The sequence below is a fragment of the Balaenoptera acutorostrata genome, chromosome 2, assembly GCF_949987535.1.
Source record: "Balaenoptera acutorostrata chromosome 2, mBalAcu1.1, whole genome shotgun sequence".
In the NCBI taxonomy this organism is placed as follows: domain Eukaryota; kingdom Metazoa; phylum Chordata; class Mammalia; order Artiodactyla; family Balaenopteridae; genus Balaenoptera; species Balaenoptera acutorostrata.
The window spans coordinates 11,747,432-11,772,588 of record NC_080065.1 but is presented as its reverse complement, the minus strand read 5'-3'; the positions used below and the strand labels follow the sequence as shown (position 1 = coordinate 11,772,588).

General features: G+C 47.9%; 1 protein-coding gene across 2 annotated transcripts; it reads left to right on the top strand.

Moving 5' to 3' along the window:
- The first annotated feature begins 158 nt into the window (after positions 1 to 158).
- CMBL (carboxymethylenebutenolidase homolog) lies at positions 159 to 22,883 on the top strand. 2 transcript variants are annotated; one of them, XM_007188258.3, is made up of 6 exons: positions 159 to 356; positions 12,086 to 12,319; positions 14,349 to 14,456; positions 18,374 to 18,516; positions 21,235 to 21,326; positions 22,500 to 22,883. In XM_007188258.3, exons 2-6 carry the CDS (start codon positions 12,105 to 12,107, stop codon positions 22,677 to 22,679), a joined length of 738 nt encoding a protein of 245 aa, XP_007188320.1. In that variant the 5' UTR covers positions 159 to 356; positions 12,086 to 12,104; the 3' UTR covers positions 22,680 to 22,883. The 2 variants fall into 2 exon arrangements, with proteins under 2 accessions (XP_007188320.1, XP_007188321.1); XM_007188259.3 differs by lacking the exon at positions 159 to 356 and adding an exon at positions 3,477 to 3,574.
- Positions 22,884 to 25,157: the final 2,274 nt, after the last annotated feature.

Sequence of the window (25,157 nt, the reverse complement as noted above, 5' to 3'; positions counted from 1 at the left end):
CTCCCGGTCTCCCTCCCCCCCCCCCCCCCCCGTCCTCGTCTCCCTCCCCTCTCCTCCCCTCTCCTCCCCTCTCCCTCTCTCCCTCCTACCCTCCTTCCCTCTTCCTCCCGACCTCCCCTCCCTGCCCCTCCCTCCGGCTCCAGCCTTCCCCGGAGGCTGGGAATCCAGGACAGCCACTGGTCCGCCGGGATCCCACCGCCCTCCGTCACCGCGTCCACTTCCGTCCCCGAAGGAGGCGCCTCCCCCTCGGCTTGCCCCTGACCGTCTCCCCTGTGTCCCGCGGGGCTGCGGCGTTGCCCGCTCCGGTCCGGCCTCCTCCGCGCGTAAGGACAGCGTCCTTCAGGCAGTTGGACGAGGTACGTGCGCTTCGCGAGCCCGGGAACGCGCTGCGGGTCCGCTCTGCTTTAACTTGCGCGTGCGTTTGCTTGAGGCAAAGTAGGTCTTTGCCGTGCGCACAGGTAATGAACCTATTAAAGTCCATTTCAACACCTGCTTTTATCAAAGCAGTACATTGTCACTGCAGAAAAGCAACCCCGCCTTCCTACTTTGGCATATTTTCCTGTATTGTTTAGCCATACATTTTGAATAGATAGTTGAAATCATACTGTATATAAACTTGTATTCCTTTTTTTTCATTTAACACTATGTCATGATCCTTTCCTCCGTGCCATTAAATACTCTTTGTAACCGTTTTCCTACAGTTGAACATTTTGGTCGTATAGTTCTTACTACTGATATAAAAGTATGGGGGAAAAATGAGCGTATCTGCGTCCAGCTCATTCTCCACATTTTGCAGCATTTATTAAGGACGGGTGTTAAGAGAGGAGGGTCCGGTCTAGGCGTGTAGTGTCCTGGATGCTGGGTCCGTGTTGCCAGGAGAGACTGTACCGTTCCCACTCGGCCATGTGGGTCAGGAGGTGAAGCGGTGGCCTCTCCCAGGCCTTGCTGACACTGGGCACTGTGATTTAGGGCTACTTGCTGATGGAAATGCCACCTGTTGTTTTCAAAGCCCATTTAAAGTAAGGTGGTCAGAAGTGAGCCCTGTGGGTATCTGGGGGAATGCCATCCAGGCCTCACAACTGTCCAAGAAAAGGCCAGAGGCAGCCGCATGATTGGCAGTTCACAGGCCAATCTAGCTTCATCCCACCTAGTTTTCTAATTAATGCTGTCAAGACCGTGTACCCTTTGGAAAACACAACCATGATTACTGAAAAATAAAAATAATTGAAGGAGTTGATGTTCACAGAACCATCTAAGGATAAGGAGGGGCCCTGCCTTCCCTGCTGCAAGATTGAAGATCAATTGCCATGCAAGTTACCGTGTTTACCCAGTAAAGGAAACCCCCAGCCTTCCCCTGCAGCCACCTTCGAGGTCCTGTATTATTATTTCTTAGTGTTGTTTTCGATGCCCTTTCAGGTGTTCCCATTTCTAAATATCTGAGGCTGCCAGCATTTTATTCCTAGACTTCTTTGCTTGTTGCATTCCCATCAACACCAATCCCCTTCACTTATCAAAATCTGCTTCCCTATTTCTTTTGGAGATCTTCATTGCTATGGGAGGTGTGACTTCTGAGTTATTTAAATCCTTGGGGGTATGAAAGCAGGAAACCACACTAGCTCAACCATACTTTACCACCCATTTCTCGCCTTCTGCCCTCCAGTGAGAAAAGGGGAATGTTCAATTACACAGTTAAAAGATAATTTTCAGCGAAAGGCAAAATCATGACTAATACAGATAGAAAAACGAGCATGTGTTAAAGATTCTATTTTATTCATTAAAGAGGGGACCAGGCAGATCTTATGACTGGTTCAGAAAAAGAAGTCAAGAAGCACAAATTTGTTTGGAGTAGAAGAATGCCTCTGGATGGTACATCTTAGGAAAGGGGGGAGGGCACAGCAGCCCCTTGGAATTTGCAGATCAGACATGCACCAGTGATCCCCATAGGTCTTGACTTACAATTTTGTGGAGGCATTTGCTGTGTGAAGGAGAACTGGAGGGTGTCAAAGAAAAAATTATTCATTCGTGACACTTGTTAAAAAAACCGTAAGGCAGACCTTATTCAGGACCATCGTGATAGGGGTAGGGACCACTCCAGGGGGATCTTGCTGTAGGAGAGAGACACTGGGCTCAACTCTGAATATAAGGAAAAGTGGGAGTTTCCAGCCAAGGGGCAGAGTAGAGGGTCCATGGATGGAAATAAAGGGATTCCAGCTAAGCTGACCTAACAGGGTTCTTGCAGAAGACAAGCCAGGGTGATCGGACATCACCTGGGGGATGATGGAGGATGAGGAAGCGAATCAGGTAGGAGGCTGGGGGGTTCTGCTAAACCGACTTAGCAGGATTCTTACTAAAACTGGACAAAGCCCAAAAGTCAGGGCCTAGTTGAGAAGAGAGTTCAGAGGATCCTGACTAGAGTTCGGTCAAGGAGAGAATCTTTGTCAAGGGACCAGAAAAGTCAGTCTGTAGGGGATGGGTCTCACAATCATTCACAATTATGTGGGATCTTGCATGGGTGTTATGGGGGAATCATGTACTTTAGTGCTTCATCCTGGGTGGCATTGACAAAGAATGTGCCCATCAGGGTCTCCTCTGCTGGAGCATGTCCTGGCCATCCCTCGTGTCATAAAGAGAACCCTGACTTCTGGAGGCGTTACTGGTGGAAACCACAGATCTGATCTCAGGGTGGCTGGAGCGTGTTGCCAAGTCCACCTGACGTGATACAGAAAAGCCCTTCTTGGTACATTTTATGAGGACCCCACCATACATGTCAGACCCACAGTCCCATCCCCTTACAGGAGGAAATCTTATCCCTCACCGTGACCTTATAATGTCATAGAAGAAACTCTGTGTTTCAATGGAAAAGTACCCATACACTATAGCCCACCCTTCCAGGCTGTCTGATTCTAGCCCTGTTCATTTTATTTGAGCTGTTTTGCAGCTCTGTGAAAGTTGGGCGTAACTGATAGGTTTGTAAATTCTGTCCTGTCTGGTGGAGAATTAATTGGCTTCCTCCCCTACTGTGGAAAAATTGGTTTTGTCTCCATTTACAATTCATCTCCACATCCCTCTACTCCATATAAATTAGTGCTCTTTTCTTTTTTCCTTAGAACCAGTTGTAACATCTGCCTTATTTCCTCCTGTCATATGAGTAAAATACAATCCTTAATGTGAATTCATTTTGGTAACTGTATAGGAGTCATAGTTTTACTGCTTTTTCTGAAAATTGTGTTTTAACAAACGTGTCATTTGGGAGGGAAAAGAGCCCAAATCTTGAAATATATACACAGAAAGTTTACGTCTAGTACAATCAGTAGAGTGTCAAGGGTATGTTTCCCAAGGCTCTTGCCCACAGGGAGACGGTCTGCCCCGCCCACTGCGGCCTTGGCCCGGGACACACTGGCTGGGCTTGGCTGCTGTGCCCCGTGAAGTGTCTGGCACGAGTCCAGCCTTCCTGTGTATCCAGGCCTCCCCAGCCAGCACCCCTTTCGGAGGGAGAAAAGCCTTTCAGGATCAGTTCAGAGAGTGGCTGTCTTGGCTGTAAACATTCCTTTTGGAACGTGGATAGCAATCGAAGGTAAGTAAAAAGATTCGGATTCAAGGCTGCTTATTTTCTGTGGTCTTGCATCCTCGTAGGACAGCCCAGGTAAGAAATCGGCCTGAGGAATAGGTTCTCAACAAGTAATATGCAGTGGGACCTAAAGTTTACTGCTATTGATACTGGATTGTTCTGACTTCTCTTATAATAGTTCTATAATGTAGTTTATGGAAACAAAACTATGAAAAATACTGTCAAATTTTTCTTTGATCAAATGACTAGCTCTTAATTTCTCTTTCCTTACAATTTAGTTATTTCTAGTTATGAACATTGAGAACATTCTGGAAAGTACAGGATATAATGTAATAGCCACCTATAGTCACATGATGCAGACTTATTTTAAAAAAAGATATTAACATTTTGTCCTGGGCTTTCCTGGTGGTGCAGTGGTTAAGAATCCGCCTGCCAATGCAGGGGACACGGGTTCGAGCCCTGATCTGGGAAGATCCCACATGCCGCGGAGCAACTAAGCCTGTGCGCCACAACTACTGAGCCTGTGCTCTAGAGTCCGTGAGCCACAACTGCTGAGCCTGCGTGCCACAACTACTGAGCCCACGTGCCACAACTAATGAAGCCCATGCACCTAGAGCCCCTGCTCCGCAACAAGAGAAGCCACCACAATGAGAAGCCCATGCACCACAATGAAGAGTAGCCCCCGTTCACTGCAACTAGAGAAAGCTGGCGCGCAGCAACAAAGACCCAACACAGCCAAAAATAAATAAAATAAATAAATAAATAAATTTAAAAATATGTATTATTCGGGGGTTTTAGTATTTACTTAGCATCAAAAAACCATTGTCTCTCTTTTTAACATCTTTATTGGAGTATAATTGCTTTACATTGTTGTGTTAGTTTCTGCTGTATAACAAAGTGAATCAGCTATACATATACATATATCCCCATATCTCCTCCCTCTTGCGTCTCCCTCCCACCCTCCCTATCCCACCCCTCTAGGTGGACACAAAGCACCGAGCAGATCTCCCTGTGCTATGCGGCTGCTTCCCACTAGCTATCTATTTTACATTTGGTAGTGTATATATGTCCATGCCACTCTCTCACTTTGTCCCAGCTTACCCTTCCCCCGCCCCGTGTCCTCAAGTCCGTTCTTTACATCTGCGTCTTTATTCCTGTCCTGCCCCTAGGTTCATCAGAACCACTATTTAAGATTCCATATATATATATGTGTTAGCATACGGTATTTGTTTTCCTCTTTCTGACTTACTTCACTCTGTATGACAGACTCTAGGTCCATTCACCTCACTACAAATAACTCAATCTCATTTCTTTCACTGTCTCTTTATATAGCATTATGTTTTTGAGATTTACCATATTGATAAATATATATGGAATTTGCTCATTGAACTGCTATGTAACGTTCTTTTTAGGAATGTATTAGCTGTAACAAATTACCGCAAACTGGGTGACTTAAGACAATAGAAATTTATTCTCTCACTGTCTGGAGGCCAGAAATCCGAAATGAAGGTGTTGGCAGGGCCATGCTCTTCCTGAAACCTGTAGAGGAGAGTCTTTCCTTGTCTCTCTCCTGGCTTCTGATGGTTGCTGGCAATCCTTGGCATTCCTTGGTTTGTAGATGCATCCCCTCCAAACTCTGCCTGTGTCTTCCATGGCTATCCATGTGTGTCTGTGTCTGTATCCAAATTTCTCTCTCTTCTTCTAAGGACACCAGCCATTAATTAGATTAGCACCTACCTTCATCAGGATGGTCTTGTCTTAACCTGATTCCTCTGCAAAGTCCCTATTTCCAAATAAGGCCACATTCACAGGTTCTGTGGGTTAGGACTTGAACAGTATCTTTTTTTGGGGACACAGCTCAACCCACGACAATGAATAAATGGCAACGTATCTCATTCTCCTGATGGTCGTAATATTGCTTGCAATTGTTGCCACATTTTGGTGGCAAGAACAGCCTTGCATACCTACTGCATGTGTCTGTGTGTACACACACACACACACACAAACACACACACACACGAGTGTGAAATTCTCTAGGGAATACACCAGTGGGGGGATTTCTGGGTTGCAGGGTGTGTTCATCATTGCCTTTGCTGAACTGCTTCCCAGAGTGTGTATCAGTTTACACTCCCTTCCGTTTCCGTACTTGGGCACCATCTCTTGTTGTTAATAGACTTATTGCCAATCTGCAAGAGGTAAAATGGTATCTTGTTGTTGTTCTTGTTATAATTTCCTTAAATACCAGTGAGGTTGAGTATCTTTTCATATGTTTACGGGCCATTCAGGTGTATCCTTGTGTGAATTGCCTCATATCTTTGGAGCATTTTCTATTGGGGCTGTCTTTTTTTGTTAATTTCTAAGAATTCTTCATATATTTTATCTGGATACTACGGCCTCTGCTTTGAAGATAATTTCTTCTTTTAGTCTGTATCTTGTTTTCTCAATTTCTTTACGGAGACTTTTATCTTACAGTGTTTAAAATTTAATAAAAGTTTGAAAGCTTTTTGTTGTGGGAAATCTCAAGCATGTATGAAAGTCGAGAGGGGCTTCCCTGGTGGCACAGTGGTTGAGAATCCACCTGCCAACGCAGGGGACACGGGTTCAATCCCTGGTCCGGGAAGATCCCACATGCCGCGGAGCAGCTAAGCCCGTGCGCCACAACTACTGAGCCTGCACTCTAGAGCCCGCGAGCCACAACTACTGAGCCTGCGTGCTGCAACTACTGAAGCCCATGCGCCTAGAGCCCATACTCCACAGCAAGAGAAGCCACCACAGTAAGAAACCATGCACCGTAACGAAGAGTAGCCCCTGCTCGCCGGAACTGGAGAAAGCCCACGTGCAGCAATGAAGACCCAACAGAGCAAAAATAAATAAATAAATTTAAAAAAAAAAGAAAAAGAAAGTCGAGAGACTTTGGACACTCCTGAACCACCCAATTCCAGCACTGTCAGTACTTAGACACTCTCCCACAATCTCCACAGCCTACTGGGAAAGTCCCAGTACATACATCAGCATGTAGCTATAAAAGATAAGGACTTGTTAAAAAAAACCATCACTGTTATAACATTATTCCTCCTTCCCTGTCCCCCCCCATTAAAATGATTCTCAATATCCAGTCAGTTCAATTTTCCCCAATTTTCTTATAAGTGTTTTTTACAGTTGGCTACTGCTATGGACTGAATTGTGTCCCCTAAATTTACATGTTGAAGATGGTATTGGGAGGTGGGGCCTTTGGGAGGCAATTAGGTTTAGATGAGGTCCTGAGGGTGGGGCCCCCATAATGGGATTCATGCCTTTAAAGGAGGCTGATAGGATCGCTGTGTGTGATAGGCAGTGACTCACAGGGATTTGTTTTCTCACCTGGGTTGCTTGGTGTCCATCCCACCTCCCGAGGAGCCACAGAGCCCTCCTGCCCCTGTCATGACCCGGCAGAGCTCCGTCTGTTTGCCGGCCTCTCCCTGCTTGCGCCCTGCAGCTGGACCTGGCTGGGGGACACGGCCTCGCTGACCCTGCCTATGTCCCGGACCCTCATTTTCCACTTCTCTTCTCCCCTCCAACCTCCTCCTTCTTCTACCCTGATCTGTTGACTCTGCTTCTTAGTTCTCTGAGCAAACAGATGCAAGTGGGAGCACCCACAACCTCCCTCCTGGCATCACCCACCCACCTGTGTCTGTGTCCTCACCCTCTGCCTTCCCTCCCAGGGCTGTGGGAGGACCTGCCCAGTGCCTCCTCTGCTGTGCTGGCCTCACCCCTCTCTCCAGAGACCAGTGGTTCTCTCTCCGTGGTACATTCTCATCCACAAGCCAATATGCTGACATTTCTTCCATGAAGAAAAAGAAAATAAAAAGACTTGTTTCCACATCTTCCCTCCATCTTTTGCTCACTCTCTTTTTTAGGGCTGACAACAGTCTAGAGAGAGCTTTCTGTATTTCCTGTCTCCCCGTCTCTCTTCTGTCTCAGTCCCCGGCAGTCCCGCCCTCCCCGCTCCTGCAAACCTGTTCTGGACGCCCTCAGCCTGACTTCCACCGTGCAGAACCTGGTGGGCAACCCTGTCTGCACCCTCGGGTCTTCCTGCAGAATGTTGCACGGTCTACACTCTCCCTTTCTTTCTTTCTTATAAAAATTAATTAATTATTTTTGGTGCATACACGTTTTTTCTTTTTTCTTTTTTTTTAAAGTATAGTGGATTTACAATGTTGTGTTAGTTTCAGGTGTACAGCAAAGTGATTCCGTTATGCTTACACTCTCCCATTCTTGAAGCCCTTCCTTGGCTTGGCTCCTGGACACCACACCTGGGGTTTCCTCCTCTCTCACTGGCCCGTCCTTCTCAGACACAGTCACTAGTCCCTTTTTACCTCCCCAAAGGAAGTCTTAAGTACTGAAGGACCCCAGGGCTCCACCTTCTGCATTCTTCTTTATTGTTATTCCCTGAATGATGTGATTCACTCTCAAGGTTGTAAATACTGTGTTCAGCTGATTCTCATTATTCACACAAGTTATGTTCGGTAAAGTTGCTGTGAACGCTGCACTAACTGCTAGCGGACCACAGGGAAATGCGGTCAGTTCCTGTGAGCTTCTGGTCACGTTTCCATCAACTCATCAATACTTAACCTTGTTTTGTTTGTGTTTCTGTATGAAGAAACACAATGTATATTTACTATATATTGTTGATTCATTAACATTGACTCATGGCCAACAGCAGTGTGACTCACACCTGAACAAAGCTTGTCTAACACGTATTTTCTCCATAAGACACATCACCGCCTTCTTGCACTTAGATCACTAGATGGCACTTTAGCGCTGCCCATGAAATCACCAACAAAAAGCACAAAATTACCAAAGGTGTGGCACTAAATAGACCATGAGAAGGACACTTGTTTACAGCATGAGAGCTGAAACAGGAAGACAGAGCACAGCCTTGTTTGACCTTGACTGGGAACGTGCATCTATCTCAGTGACTCAGATTTTTTGTGGCTCTACACAGATTTGTGGATGATGCAAAAGCCCGGCAAGAATTGATTTTGGAGTTACAAATAAATTTAGCAAGTAGGCAAATTCATGAATACAGAATCTGCAAATAGTGAGGTTCGACTGTGTACGCTGATCACTCCCAAATGCATATGCTCAGCTTGGACCCCTGCCCTGAACTTGTGTGTTGTTATCCAGCTGGCCGCTGGACATGAATATGAATGTCTCATAGATATTTCAAACTGCTTATGCCACAGCCTGAAGTCCTGGTCTCCTCAAACCTGCTCTTTCGGCACTCTCCCCTTTTCATTTAGACATTCCATCCTTTTCCAGTTGTTGCTCAAGCAAAAGACCTAGTCACCACTGACTCCTTTTTGTTAAATATCCCATGCATGCCATCTGTCAGCAGAACCAATTGGCTGCACCTGAAAAATCTATCTAGACCCTGACCTTTCTCGCTCTTTTCACCATTACCATTCTCATGGCAAGAATTTGGCTTTTTCGGTGTGAGATGGAAGCCGCTGGAGGATTCTGGGAAAAGCAGGGTTCCCCACCACTCTCTCTCCCTGATACTTCTGTTCCAACTACACTGTTCCTTGTTGTTCCTCAAAAACCGGAAGAAAGTGAACACTTGTGATCACCTAGATTCAACAGTTGTTTGCAATTTGCCATAATTGCTTTAGGTTTATGTATGTCTGTGCATGTGTGTTTTATAATGATTTGAGGGTAAATTGCAGATGTTGATACTTCATCCCTTACTTGAGCACACATATTTTAAAAATAAGAACATTCTCCTACATAACTTCTATTACCACACTGTAGAAAATTAATATTAATTCGTAATATCAACTATCATCCATAGTCACTTCCTCACTTGTTCCCCAAGTGTCTCTTATAGCAGTTCTTAACTTGGAACCAGGATGTAGTCAAGATTCACACGGTGCATTTGCTTTCATTTCTCTTTAATCTCTTTTAATCTCGAGCTGTCTCATCACCTTTTTTTTTCTTTTATATTGATTTTTGAAATTAGGAATTTTTTAAAAAATTAATTAATTAATTAATTTATGGCTGTGTTGGGTCTTCGTTTCTGTGCGAGGGCTTTCTCTAGTTGCGGCAAGCGGGGGCCACTCTTCATCGCGGTGCACGGGCTTCTCATCGGGCTTCTCATCGTCGTGGCTTCTCTTGTTGCGGAGCACAGGTTCCAGACGCGCAGGCTCAGTAGTTGTGGCTCACAGGCCTAGTTGCTCCGCAGCACGTGGGATCTTCCCAGACCAGGGCTCGAACCCGTGTGCTCTGCATTGGCAGGCGGATTCTTAACCACTGCGCCACCAGGGAAGCCCAGGAATTTTTTCCTCTCTTTCATTCTGCATATTTGTCAGTTTTTTCTGTTTCTAAATTTATTAGCATAAAGTTGTTTATACTAATTTTTTTGTGATTTTTTTTTAAAGGGAAAAAGCTGTACTTACATCACCTTTTTCATTCCACATATTGTTATGCTGTTGTTGTTGTTGTTATGTCTTTATCATTCTTTCCTTTTTATTGATCGGGTTTGCTGGAGATATACCTATTTTATAACTTCAAAAATCAGATTTTAATCATTTTCTGTTTCTCCATTGTTTATTTTCATCTCATTATTTTCTCCTTTTGGGTTTATTCTAATTTTTCCCCTCACTTGAATTGAATGCTTAACTTATTTCCATTCTTCCGTTTGTCTAACACATGCAGTTGAAGAGGATCAAAGGATGCCATCTCAAATATGGCACTTTGGCATATTGATTATTTTGAGCTGAAGGCAATTAGGAAAAAGCAGATGCAAAAAGAGTTTTTCTCCCTCCCCCTTTCTGCCTAAAATTAGGGCATAAATTCCCTCTCCCCCATGAGGGGAGCAACTCTTATCACCAGATTCCCCATATATTTCCCAGTCATGTCTCCACAATTTATCACCCTTTGTTAAAATGCTGTATAAACCATGTGTCTAACTGCTTCTTAGGTTTTCACTTATTTTCTGCAAAACCCCTGTGTGCTAAAAATTAAAAATATTAATAACGTGTATGCTTTTTCTCCTGTTAATCTGACTTTTGTTGGTTAAATTCACAGGCCCTCAGTTACTGAACCTAAGAGGGTAGGGGAAAGTGTTTTTCTCTCTGACTGCAATCTAGGGTGTCAATATTTCTCTAAGTACCAGTGTATTGTTTCAACTTTTTGCTACAGAGTGTTTTCATTGTAATTCGGTTCTAAACCTTTTGAATGTTTATTATAATTTCTTCATTGTGCTAATATAGCTCGTTTTATATAAAATTTTTGCTTACTTGTGTTGTGGGTTAATATGTGGGCAGTTTGGTAGCTGTTCACATCTGCTTGAAAAGACTGTATATTCTCTAATTGCTAATGAAGAGATCTCTATCTTTGGGTTCAGCCTTCCTAGTTTTTCCTTTCCAAGGAAACCTCTTTGAATTAAAAACAAAAATTTAATGAGAGAATCTGTCTCAAACAGTGAATTTAATATATTTATGTTTGTTTGGATTTATTTCAGCCCACATTATTTTTTGCTTTATGGTTGATAGGTTTACTGTTCTTTTTCTTCTCCTTTCCTGCTGTTTGTTTGGTCAAGTGTGTTTGGGTCTCTTCCTCATTTCTACCCCATTCCCACCATCAGTCTTCCTGATGAGTGTTTATTTGGAGCACTTCCTCCTGTGAAGCTATTTGTAGTAAGCATCTCTTCAGTGGGAAGCATTTTTCGGCCTGGATTGTAAAAGTCTTGCATTTGTTTCTGCCAGGTGCCCAGGGATTTCACTGCCCAGGGTCCACTGTTCCGTCAATTTCTCAGCCTAGGTATTCCTACTTCAAAAGGATGGTGCAAATTTGGGGGATTGGTTTTTTTGTTGTTGTCGCTGAAGACTTTACATTCATTTATTTTCCAGTTTTATTTTATTATTTTATTTTTTATGGTTTCTTTTTTCCTTTCCTGGGCTTCCTTACCATATTCCTAGACCTGGTTGGCAGAGTTTTTCTTTTTCCTTTTTTCTTGTGTTGTTTGTTTTTAATTTTCTCTGCTAAATATGAACCTTGGAGGGCTCAGACCTTGTGTGGGAAAGTCTCAGTTACAAATCCCTGTCTCAAGGGGTCCCAAGGCCTCACTGGACACAGAGTCCTAAGCACTGGTTAGGTGAGAGCCTGTCTCTGGGTCTGGCCCTGTCCCCAGCATCCTGGCTCCCTCACATCTGCTCCTGCCACCCTGACCCTGACCTCCAGTTTCCTCTCTCACCCGGGGATGGGGGTTGCTTCCTTTTCCCTCTGAGCTCCACCATTTTAATTTTTATTTGTTGGTTGCATTCATTCTGGTATTTCTACTGTTTGTAAAGGGAATGGATTCTTCTTAGCTTAATCTTATTACCCAGAACCAGAAGTTATCATTGATTTCTTGCATGAATACACTATAAGTATAGTTAAAATTAATTTTTTCCTGTACTCCTGATTTTAGTTTGCTCATTGTTTATAATCTTTGGATGTGCACCACTCAGAGTATAATGCACGTGTCTCTCTCTGTAGCCCGACATAAACATCTCCAATGGCTAACGAAGCTCGTCCTTGTCCGTGTGACATTGGCCATAGAATAGAGTACGGAGGGTTGGGGCATGAAGTTCAAGTTGAGCACATCAAGGCTTATCTCACCAAATCCCCCGTTGACGCTGGCAAAGCTGTGATCGTCATTCAAGATATATTCGGCTGGCAATTGCCCAATACCAGGTATATGGCAGACATGATTGCAGGAAATGGATACACGTACGTATAAAATTCTTCTTTTTTTTGTTTTTTGCTTAAATTCATGTAAATTTCTGTATTTTGTTCCCTTCAAAGGAAATGAAACCAAAAAACCCTGAGTATATTATGATGTACATTATCTATTTTCTTATCTCACTGGGGTGCAGGTAAGTGGAGAGTGTCATATACGACAGTCAGTGGCCAGTGCAACCCAACTGCTCCCAACCCAATGTCTGGGCTTCAGGTCCTCCTAGGATGCTAGCCCTGTAGACGTGTTGGACACTGAGAGAGTTATTTCCCGATGTGAGGCCCTGCGCAGACACTGGTACAGGACACCTGGGGCAGAACTCGCCAGCTCTGAAATGAATCCATTACTTGGCCCTTGAAGCATCTCTGCCTGGGGTCAGCTTTCACACACACGGCACACATGGTTACGTGGCCTGATCTGAATTAGACTGGCTTCCAGAACTGGCAGAGTGAGACCTCACTCAGTTCCCAAAGGCTATCTCTTTGTCACATTGTGTGACCATGGCCACCTCTGGTGAATGCTGTCACCTGTTTGCTTCTCACCGCTGTGGTGTTGGTAGCAGCTTCAGTAAAGCAGGGAGGAGAGAGAGGAGGGACCATTCCTTCCACTCCGGCTTCACTAAGCGTAACACTCAGCGAGCCCCGAGTGTGGTGCACCCCAATTCCCTTTGTTTTCTTAAAAAAAGGAGCTGAAAACCAAAGGGTGCACCTATCTCATTTTCCTACAGAGAAACCCATTTAAAGGAAGCACACCCACTGCCGTGTGATGCAATTTCCTGTTGACTGGAAAGAGGAAGTCCACTTGAGTTTTCCCTTTTTCATGCCCTCACGTTTCTTCTTGGAGATGAGGCAACTTAACTTTCCAGGGGCAATACCAGTAATAAAACAATAGCCAGCCCTGATTGCTTTCTGGCTCCGCCAGACCCGGCACTAGGGCGTTCCCGGGGTTATTGCCCTTCATCCTTCCAACAACCCCGACAAGGCGCGGCTGTCACTGTTCCCATTTTGATGGTCAGGAAACCGGGGCATGAAGGCAGAGGTCTCAGTTGCCCAGGTCACCCGCTGCAGCGAGGAGACTGAATGGGACGGTGGCTTCTGTTGTCTTGAATGGGTCCACTAGCTGGAGACAGAACATAAAAATGAGTAAAGATGCCTGTGACTTACAAAGCCTCTCACCCTTATCTAAGTATTTTGCCTTCAGAATAATCCTCTGAGGGTGCACGGCTCTGTTAGATCATCAAGAAAAAGAGGCTAAAAGTGATTAAGTGACTTGTTAAGGTTTCAGGGCAGGACGGGGCAGTACTGGGCCCTGAACTTAGATTCTTCTGACCCAGATTTCAGTGTTCTTCCCCCCCTGCAGGAGAGGCTGTGTTCCTCCATCCATGGCCGTGACCTTTACTTCAGGAACCGGCTCTCTGGCCGGGGCCGCGTTGCCCCACCCCGGGGTTGATGCGGAAGGAAGGTTGACACGGACCCCACAAGCTGCCTTGTCTGCTCCGCGGCCCCTTTTAGAGCCTGCGTGAGACCAAACCCTCCGGGCAGGACACTGTGCCCTGTTGGCATCCTGGGCGGAGGCTGGGAAATCGCTTGGTCATGGTGACTGGGCCGCTCACGAGGTGTGCCCTCTGGCCTGAGGCTAATGCGAAAGGCCAGCTGAGAGGTGCGACTCCTCAGGGGCAGGAGGGGAGCCTGTGTCCGCCCGCCCAGGCCCTCGCCGCCCGGGAACCCTTGTCCTGGGCGTCACAGCTAGCGGGGACTGTGCACGACCCGAGGCCTCGGCATTTTAGATGGGCTGGGCTCTCGGCCGGCTGCCAGAGGCCCTGCACCTTCGGTTGTGAAATCCGAGATGCTCTGGCCTGGAGCCAGTTGGCCTCTTTGCTGCGATCACAGCTGGCCCTGTGACCACTACCTTTCTTCTCCTGTGGTCCAGAACCGCCAACGTGACAAGTTCTTAATAAACATAAGCAAATATGGAGTCCCAACAGCTCCGAAACTAAGAAGGATGAATGTCCCTATTTTACAGAACCATTGTTCCAGACTTCTTTGTAGGGCAGGAGCCGTGGCACCCCTCAGGGGACTGGTCCACCTTCCCGGAGTGGTTGAAGACAAGAGATGCCAGAAGGATCGATAAGTAAGTTCCGAGGACGTTACCAGCCAGCGTGGCTGTCTTGGTGGCGCCCCAGGGCCCCGGGAGCAAGAGGCAGGAGGGAGAGGAGGGTCCGGCTTCCTCGGTCACCCACCTGCCCGCCCTCCCGCCGTGTACGACCTCAGAGGCCACGGCTCGCAGAGTCCTTCCTGAGGCGTAAAGGAAACCGATTTCGTTTAGCACAGTCTTTGCAGCGGAGGGTTGGTTAGAAACCAGCAAGTACCCTGCTGGCCAGTAAGTTCACTTGCTTTCCTCTCTGGGAAATGCTTCGTGGCACCGATGCTGAGAGAGCTTCCTTGAAGTACCTGGGGCTCCCATTTTCCTTGAGAGTTGGGCTATAGGGGTCCATAGATCAACACTCCCTCCTTCCCCTCTGGTTGCAGAACCAGTTGAAACAACAGGCAGAGAGACTAGAGAACACATCAGCCCCACTTCCACTCCGCTGATTGGAAACTGAGGCCCCAAGTGCCAGCCCCTCCCCCCAAAACCCACCCTCCCACCCCCCGCCTCGGGGAAACCGGGTCTTTAGACCAGACCCACCAGACCAGGACTGCGGTCTTGCCAGGGTCCAGGGAACTGTGGGAAGAAAAGGGGCGGATCCTCCAGGATTGCAGCCTTTTATTAAAGTGGCTCCACCCAGGCCAGAAGCAAGCACCGGAGGGCTCAGTGCCGCTCAGGTCCCCTCTTCTTTGTCTGGAGGAACAAGGATGGAGCGGGGAAAGAGGCAGGGATGTTCTCCAGTGCCAAGCTCCTCCTGAACAAGAAAACCTGAGCCCAGGGCAAAGGGGTCCCCCAGCCCTAGCCCCCGACTCACCTTGACCAGGCACCCTCCCGGACGCTGTCCTCTCCCATCGTCGGACGTCCTCGCGTCACGCACGTGAGCCTCGTGTTTGATAAGCTGTCCCCCGAGCCCAGGTTGGGGCCGCCGCTGCTAACATGGCCCTCTGCCTGTGGCCCCTTGGTCCCCGGAACTCTCTGCTCCTCCAGAGCTGACGCCAGGGCTGCTGGCCCCTCCTGCTCCTGAGCTGGCGGACCCCGGGCGGGCCTCTGTCCACGGCCCGCAGGGGCCTCTGCCGCCGAGCGCGGCTCCCGGCTCCTCGGCCTCACCTGCGTGCGCGTGCGCCCCGGGGCCAGACTCCCCTGCGCTCTGGCCACCCTCTCTCTGCGGGCCTGTGCGGAGCAGCAGTGCGCCGCGGCGCAGGCCGGGGTCTCCCTCGGGGCTCTGCACAGTCCCTCAGACCCGGGAGACGCCGCAGGCTGCCCTGGGGGCTCCCAGCTGGCCGGGCAGTCAGCAAGTAGGAACCTCGGCGTCTTGCCGGCGGCGGGAGACCAGGGCAGCGGCCCTCTTTGGAGTGGCCTCTAGGGTGCGAAGCGCCTTGTCTTAAGTCCCACCCTGGGGAGTCTCACGGCAGGGGTGTGGAGGCCTGGCTCCTTCACCCCCAGTCGGGGCCGCCCCAGCTCCAAGTTCCCCGGTTGAGGCTTTTGTGGAGACCGCACCACAGCCCAGCTTCTCTCTCTGCCCTGCTTCCTCCCTTCCCATCCCCAGGGTGGGCTCTGAGATTACTGGGGACCCAACTTCCCGCACCTTGATCCATTTCCAGGCCTCCCTCCCAGGGACTCAGACTGCAAGCCCTGGAAAAACAAAATGAAGCAAGAAGTTATGAGTAAAATACAAGTAGAAACACAAAGAGAACCAGAGAGCCTGTGATGTGAATATGAAATTCAACTTTGCGTGGAGGGGAATAGTTAGGACATTTTGAGGAAAAGCCTTGTGGGGTTGCTTTCTATTTGTGAGCACAAATCAGGGTGATCCTTTCTGGCAGGCATTAGAGCAGCCCAGAGGTACCTCTCCACAGGGGATAAGGAGAGCCACACATTTTAAATCAAAATGAGACATAAAATGGAGACACTAACTTGGAAATTAGACCGAAGTCCTTGTGTCTAGTCAAGTGTCTTTTGTTTGAAAGAAAACCCATCTTGAATGCTTACTGCTTAAGCAGTCATGGAACTTATTGGCTTATAGTACTGAAAAGAGGTAATTTCTGGCTTCAAGCAGAGGTTGGTCTATAGCTCAGAAGGTATCCCCAGGATTCGATCTCCCAACATCCCACAGCACCCTTGTCTGATGCTGGCTCCATTGTCAGGCAGCGTTTGCCTCTGGGTGGCAAGATGGCTGCAGCAGCTCCAGCCTCCCATTGGCTCCTTTCCCAGCAACCCAGCAAAATTCTCGTTTTGTCCTGATGGTTATGACTGGGTCACAAGTCCATCCTTGAACCAATCGTTGTGGCTAGAGATTGCTATGCTGTGATTGGCCAGGCCAGAGCCACGTACTCCCCTCCTGGAACTGAGCCCCCCAAAGTATATGGACCGAGCATGGGGAAGGGAGGTTCATCCAAAGCTAAGTTCTGGTGTTCCCAGGAAAGTGGGGAATATACTCAGCAACAAAAGCCAAGATAGGTTCACTCGAGTCAGTTAAAGAACGTTTATAGAAATGCCCTCTTCCTTCTTGTCCCCTCCAATTAAGGCAGTTATTCTTTTTTTTTTTTTTTTTAATTTATTTATTTATTTATGGCTGTGTTGGGTCTTCGTTTCTGTGCGAGGGCTTTCTCTAGTTGTGGCAAGTGGGGGCCACTCCTCATCGCGGTGCACAGGCCTCTCACTATCGCGGCCTCTCTTGTTGCGGAGCACAGGCTCCAGACGCGCAGGCTCAGTAATTGTGGCTCACGGGCCCAGTTGCTCCACGGCATGTGGGATCTTCCCAGACCAGGGCTCGAACCCATGTCCCCTGCATTGGCAGGCAGATTCTCAACCATTGCACCACCAGGGAAGCCCAAGGCAGTTATTCTTAAGATCAAAGCATTCAAGAAAAACTGAAAAACCAGAATGACAAAAACTATTCCTTACTCCATTTTATTTTGCAGAATTACTTAATTACAGCTCTTCTAACACTATGAAAATAACTACTTGCACGCAGAATGGTATGATACATATGTTTAAATGTGTTCAAAGATATCTTACGATTAAAAGAAAAAGAACGTGCAATAGAATTGCTTTCTCCTTTTTTTTTTTTTTCTTAATTGCAAACAGCGTTTCTTCCTTATCAGATCCAGCAGAACTTTCCGGGCCGGCCTTGCAGCACTACCTCCATTTTGGCATCGTGCTTCTAGTTGCAGAAGCTGTATGAGTTCCAGACAACCAATTTGCAAATGAACCATTTGCAAGGCCAGAGCCACTGTTCCCCGTCTCCTCGGGCTTGCCTCTTCCTGGTGGCTTTCCAAATACTGTTGTGCTCTTTGGGCATGGGAGGAAACAGGCGATGCAGAGTTAGGGTGTCGGGCAGGGGGATGGAATGTGCTGAGTCAGACAGAGCTGAGGAGCTGCCTCCTGGTTGAGGCTGGTCCCTGTTGAGAGAGAGGAGATGGAGGAGCTCCCTGGGGCCGGATCTTGGGATGAAGCCCTAGAGCCGTGCTGTGGCCTTGGGCCTTGATCTATCCTGAGGCTGTGGAAGGCTGTTGCTCAAGATGGTCTGACTTGTGCCGCCCTGTCAGGTGGTTGGAAGAGGCTGGGCTTGGCAGGGAGACTTGCCGGGGAGAGATGTCACTTGTTACTCGTCACCCGGGCAGGAGGTGGTGAGGACGGAGCTCTGAAAGTAGGAATCTCAGAACCTCAAGGAACAGCTGCTGAGAAAGCCCTGTTACCACTGGTGCTTGCTGTCCAGTGCACTTTCAAGGGGCCACAAAATACCTCTTTTTTTTTTTTTTTTTTTTTGGCTGTGCCACGAAGCTTGCTGGATCTTAGTTCCCCCACCAGGGATTGAACCCGGGCTCCGGCAGTGAAAGTGCGGAGTCCTAACCACTGGACCGCCAGGGAATTCCCCTTGAATAACTTTTCTTTCATTCTAGAGAAGTTGACGCGGTCTTGAAGTATCTGAAACAACGTTGTCATGCCAAGAAAATTGGCGTCGTGGGATTCTGCTGGGGTGGAGTTGCTGTCCATCACGTGATGATGAAATACCCAGAATTCAGGGCAGGGGTGTCCATCTACGGTAAATCTGCCTTGTGCGTTTTTACACAATGAAAACTGGAGGAGGGGTTGAGTGACAAAGACCACGAGCCTCTTCCCAAACTGAGGGTCCTGGTGTAACACAAACCCCAGTGGAGCAGAGCCGGCCTATCTTAAGGAATTGGTTTTTAAAATCTGAAGGTAGAGGCGGAAGTATGTAATATCTAACCAGAGGGAACCCGGGTCCTGACGGTGTGCCTTTGGGAGAATCCCCTAAATTACCGAGGTCTCAATTTCTTTACCTAGGATGAAGGGGATAGCTTTCTTTCTGTGATAATGGTTAATATCAAGCAATATTTTTATGAGCAACGGCTATGAAAAGATTTTTCCAAGATATGACTAATTCTCAACTACTCATGCATGCGTGCAGTCCTGCACACACACACACACACACACATACACACACACACACTATGTATATACACATGCATATATGTGTATATATATGAAAAGAGGGAAAGGGAAAACCCACTCTAAAATGTAAATAGCAACATAAACATTTCATCCAAACAAACCAAATGTATCACACCAATGACATAAGAACATTATATGTGTATAGAAATGGTTACTAAGTGAGGATATGGAAGCATCCGACCTTGGCTTGCTTTCATGATAGTATATCCAACAGTCATACTAATGATTCTTACTTGGCTTAATGGTTCCTCACTGTGGTATTTTCGCTTACTTTTAGCATTAAAAAAACCTTTACCTGTTTACTCACTCAAAGGCAGTAGCAAGCTGCCAGTTGCCGCTGTGCACAAAGGGACTGGCAGCCCTCGCGGCGCCTTTGTGTGAATTAGCACAAGGCGCTCCGGAGTGGACTGCTCGCCGGCGCCCCCTCGTGGCCGCCGCTGCGCAGTGCGCGACTGCAGAGCCGGGCGGGACTTGGAGCCCAGGGGCCTCAAAGCGCTGTGCAGCCACCTAACGTGGCCTTCACAGAATAGGGCGGGAAGCGTGGCCCTCTCGCCCGTGGCTCCCTGCATTCTAGAGAGGAGTTACAGCTAAGGGGAGGCTCTCCGGGCTACTTGGCTTTGCTATGCTGCCAACAGGAAGTGGAAAACAATTTTTTCCCCTCCGTACTGACTGGGATTCTCTGTGACCACCCTGGAGTCAGGCTCCGCTGTGAGTCTTCCTTATGAGGAGGTCCCGACCTTGGGCTCTCTCCTTGGCCCACTGGGTCAGTTTAGCGAGAACTCCCCACCCTTGATATGTGAGCAAAGTCCTCATGTTCCCCCCCCCCCCCCATGCCTTGTCACCCTGGCCTGCCTTCAGCAAAGGCTTTGTCAAATATTGTCTGGCCAGAATCCCCGTACCCCAATGATTCCTTAGTAATTTTCCATCCACCGGCCCCCATCCTGCTCCTTGGCGGTAAATCCCACTTGTCCTCGCATTTGGGGTTGAGTCTGGTGTCCCTCCCTCACTGCAAACACTCATTGCCGTGGGCTCCTCGAATAAAATCTTGCTTACCGTCTTTTTTTTTTTTTTCACATCTTTATTGGAGTATAATTGCTTTACAATGGTGTGTTAGTTTCTGCTTTATAACAAAGTGAATCAGCTATACACATACATATATCTCCATATCTCCTCCCTCTTGCATCTCCCTCCCTTCCTTACCATCTTTGACAAGTGTCAGAATAATCTTTTCTTTTTTTTACAAATTTATTTAATTTATTTATTTTTGGCTGCATTGGGTCTTTGTTGCTGAGCGCAGGCTTTCTCTAGTTGCGGCGAGCGGGGGCTACTCTTCCTTGTGGTGCGCGGGCTTCTCATTGCGGTGGCTTCTCTTGCTGTGGAGCACGGGCTCTAGGCACGTGGGCTTCAGTAGTTGTGGCGCGTGGGCTCAGTAGTTGTGGCATGCGGGCTCAGTAGTTGTGGCTCGCACACTCTAGAGCGCAGTCTCAGTAGTTGTGGTGCACAGGCTTAGTTGCTCCGCGGCATGTGTGATCTTCCCGGACCAGGGCTTGAACCCGTGTCCCCTGCACTGGCAGGCGGATTCTTAACCACTGCCCCACCAGGGAAGCCCAGAATAATCTTTTCTTTAGAACTCCTCTCATCTCAGAATGACAATGGAGTTTGAAACTTTTACTTATTTTCCTATAGGAGCGGGCACACTCAAAGTTGTCTGAATCCCCAAAGTCCAACATGCTTCTGACTAAATGATCTCTAAAATTCTGAAGGCACTTTAGAAGGATGAAAACTAATTATTATGAATGACCTGCTGGGACCCGCTGCCGTGCCCAGGGACTTCACACACGTGGTCTCCTCTGAGCACAAATACCCCATCAAACACTGACGTCAGAACCTTGGGGCTTGAGTAAACCGTGAGAAACTTCCAGAACAGCGGTGGCCAGATGGTCCAGATTAGAAAGTTATCACCTCTTGGTAAATGAAGGCGCGACCCAAGAGGGAGTATTTTTCAGGCTGCTCCGTATCTTTACCTGCCAAGCAGCCGGCCAGGTCTACAGCCATCATTTAATGGCCTGATTCCTGGTGAGTGAGGCGGAGAGAAGGGAGCTCAGGCTCAGTAACTTTCTCTTTGAGCCAGTTTTATAGACCAGGCCACTTTTGTGGAATTGCTAAAAAGAAGAGACACAAAACCCCCAAAGCACATGTTTTTCTTTGAAAAATCTAACTCACGTCATTTTCTGTGGCACATGTACGGGAGTCATACCCTGTGTCCCTGTCCCCCCCCATTCTCCAGGCATCATCAAAGACTCTGAAGACGTGTACAATTTAAAGAACCCCACGTTGTTCATTTTTGCTGAAAATGATGCTGTGATTCCTCTTGAGCAGGTAAGTTGGCGTCTTGACTCTTCTCGTCTCTGTGTTTAATAGCACGACTTGACATTTTGGAGAAAACATCCGAAGGATTCATTTGTTGCTCCAAATATGTTTCAACATTAAAGTTTTAAAGGTGTGTTTTATCGGGGACTTTGAGGGGTACTGTAACCCCCTAAGTGCTCCTGCCATGGCTGGATGGCTGGTTACTTCCCTGCCCGTGCCCCCTCCGCGTGGAACCCATGAGTTATCATAAGATCTCTGTCCTTAAAGACACAGCTCTGTTTATTTGTTTTTTTAATTAAAAAAATTTTTTATCAAAGTATAGTTGATTTACCATGTGGTGTTAGTTTCAGGTGTACGGCACAGTGATTCGGTTATACATAAAATATATATATATACATATATACGTATATGTACATATCTATTCTTTTTCAGATTCTTTTCCCTTATAGGTTATTACAAAATATGGAGTATAGTTCCCTGTGCTATACAGTAGGTCCTTGTTGGTTATCTATTTTATATATAGTAGTGAAGACACAGCTATGTTAAATCCAGTATGTTGATAAGGAAAAAGCAGACAGAAACTGTGGTTCAAAAGCAGTTGTTTAGAAATTACTGTTGTTATTCATAACTGATACATTTTATTGATATGTTTTAAACAACTTATATTTGAATCTATTGAATTACATATTGAATACATTGAATATGGTATATGCAAATAGATTGACGTATATATTGAATAATATATAAATATATTAATACAATTTCAAATAATTGATGATGTATCTTTTTAAAAAATATTTATTTTATTTTTACTTATTTGGTTGCGCCGGGTCTTAGTTGTGGCACGTGGGCTCCTTAGTTGCAGCACGCATGTGGGATCTAGTTCCCTGACCAGGGATTGAACCTGGGCCCCCTGCATTGGGAGCGTGGAGTCCTAACCACTGCACCACCAGGGAAGTCCCCTGATGTATCATTTTTATATCGCTCTGAATTCTCTCCTTTGCCAGAGGTGAGGACTGTGCCGGTTGTAAAATTACAAGTGAAAAATTCATGATAGCTATGCAACTTAATTTAAAGCACAGATGTTAAAGCTCTTTGATGAGCATTCAGGGAAGATTTGGAGAATGGAAAATATTGCTAGAGGGTTAAAGTCCTATCATCATGAAATCTTTTGCCAACCAGGTCTCTTTGCTGACTCAGAAGTTGAAAGAAAACTGCAAAGTGGAATATCAAATTAAAACGTTTTCTGGGCAAACGCATGGGTTCGTGCATCGCAAGAGAGAAGATTGTTCGCCTGAAGACAAGCCCTATATTGATGAGGCGAGAAGGAGCTTGCTCGAGTGGCTGCACAAGTACGTGTAGCCAAGGCCAAGGGCAAACTTTCTCAAAATAGCTCGCATCCAGAAATTTGCTTTGAAATGCTTAGATCATTTGATTTCATGTTCACTTTACAGAAGATGAATCAAGGAATCCTGAAATTCATCTGAAACACAAATTCAGTAGGAAAAGTTAATGTATGAAATACTTTAACCTTTAACATGTGCATAAATAAAAATTTTAACAACAGGTCAGGACCTGAAGAATTTGGATGGTAGAGTAATGTCCTAACTATGAGTAAAAACCTAGAGCTATCCAGGGACCAGCTCACAGCTCGGGTATGACCTTCCCAGCCTTGAATTGAGCACATCCTCTAAAACGAATAATTTGGCAAAACCGTGAAGAGCATGAAATGTAAACTCAGGTAAAGCCCACCTTAATTGGACTTTTTTTTTTTAAAATCAATTATTTATTTATTTATTTATTGGCTGCACTGGGTCTTTGTTGCTGCGCGTGGGCTTTCTCTAGTTGCATCGAGCGGGAGCTACTCTTTGTTGCGGTGCGCAGGCTTCTTGTTGCGGTGGCTTCTCGTTGTGGAGCACGGGCTCTAGGCGCACGGGCTTCAGTAGTTGTAGCACGCGGGCTTAGCAGTTGTGGCTCGCGGGCTCTAGAGTGCAGGCTCAGTAGTTGTGGTGCACGGGCTTAGTTGCTCTGCAGTATGTGGGATCTTCCCGGACCAGGGCTTGAACCCGTGTCCCCTGCATTGGCAGGCGGATTCCCAACCACTGCTCCACCAGGGAAGCCCAATTGGACTTTTATCTCTGTCTTAATACAGATGAATTTGTCATGTTCACATGTTGCACTATGAGAAATTTTGAGATTAAAATAGGGTTTTAATGACTGACCTAATCATATCAAGCTAAAGACTTAATTTTTGAGTTTTTGAATTTGTGGCTTTTTCTAGAAGCTAATAAAAAACGATGGGTGAGAGCTGCCATCCAGCTGTCTCCTAGGCAGTGGTGTTTCAGACACTGACATTTTCGGCTCCCTGGGGCTGGGGTGGCATCACAAATCTCTCCTGTGTTCAACCAGAAGGGTGGTGTCAAGGGTAAAGTTTCAGTTTTTACATTTAAATTAATTAAAATCAAATCAAATCAAAGCCCCAGCGCCTCGGTAGCCCTCACAAGTCAAGCCCTCACTGACCGTGGGGGGCGGGTGGGAACCGCGTGGGGCGTGCTTGTCTGCACTGGACAAGCCACTCCACCTGCTGTAGCTGCGCCCTGCTGACGCTCAGCTAACCCCGTCACCCCCCACGTGACAGCCCAGCGGTCGTCCTTCTCAGTCCCGGCCCAGAGGATCTCTCTACCTGGCCAAGTGCTCACGACTAGAGCGGGTAGCCGTCCCTCCCGCTGGCCCGCAGGCCCTGCAGACGCTGAAGGGCTGCCTTTCTCCCCACCGGGCCGGCCCTGCAGGAGGCTCCTCACCCGGGGGTGCTGCGGGGAGTGGGCCGGCTTGGGTCCTGGCTGGAGGGTGGGCTTTCAGCCCAATGTGCGTGGCTGACTGGGGGCCGTTTCTTGTCAGGCCTGGGGCTCCAGGAGGGACATCGGGGACATTTCTCGTCTGGAAGCCGGGGAGCAAGGAGATCCCGGCAGCCTCAGGGAGCCGCCCCTCATCTTCCGTGGTCGCTGTGCCTGCAGAGGCCCCGGGAAGGGGTGCGGGCTGATGGTCGTTTTTCCTGTGAGAGCCCACGAGGGACAAGATGCCGCCCTGGAGAGGGAGGGCACAGGGGGGCCAGGGCGCAGGGATGCGGGCCTGACAGGGGGGAGAGGAGGGCCCCAGAGCACCTGGAGGCAAGCTGGGAGGACACGGTGAATGGTCCAGAGCGGGAATACTGCAAGACAAGTGCGGCTGTGGGGAACAGAGTTTGGTTTGGGCCCAGCCTGGAAGATCAGTTAGTTCTTGGGCTGCAAGTAACTGAAACCCCGACGAACAGCAGCTAAGGGAATAAGGTTGAAGTCTCTCCCGAACACCCTTCAGTGGATCAGGAGGGGCTCAGGGCCTCACTGTGTGAGGACGTGGTGGGTGCCTGCCATCCCGGGCCCTCTCCTCTAGGTCTTGGCCTCACAACGCACCAGCCACGCAGGAAGGGAGGGAAGGGCGCTCTTCCCGTTCCTCTCGATCTCTGTTGGGGACGGAACTCTCCCAGAACCCCCCAACCGGCTTCCCTGTGTGTGCCGCGAAGGAGGCCGAGTGAGCCTCAACCGAGGGGCTCCGTGGCCGGGACTGATCGGCCCCCAACTCAGCCCGGTGCCGGCCCAGTGAAGGAGGGGCGTGGAGGCCTGGCGGGTGGGCACTAGAGGAGCCCCACGTGGACCTAGAGATTCGGGAGCCCACTGCCAGGTGGCCTTGCCGGTGTGGGCGGAAGGGCTGTGGAGCAAGAGGGGGACAAGGAGACAGCCTGGGAGGCAGGAAGCGGGGAAGGGGCCCAGCGCCCAGGCCCCAGCAAGTCGAGCCAGCCGTGCG

Bases quoted from the DNA above. Each gene is read 5' to 3' on its own strand.
- CMBL (XM_007188258.3), top strand. From the start codon at position 12,105: ATGGCTAACGAAGCTCGTCCTTGTCCGTGTGACATTGGCCATAGAATA. The intron at 18,517-21,234 runs GTAAATCTGCCT...CCCATTCTCCAG, and splicing joins GGCAGGGGTGTCCATCTACG to GCATCATCAAAGACTCTGAA. The intron at 21,327-22,499 runs GTAAGTTGGCGT...TTTGCCAACCAG, and splicing joins CTGTGATTCCTCTTGAGCAG to GTCTCTTTGCTGACTCAGAA.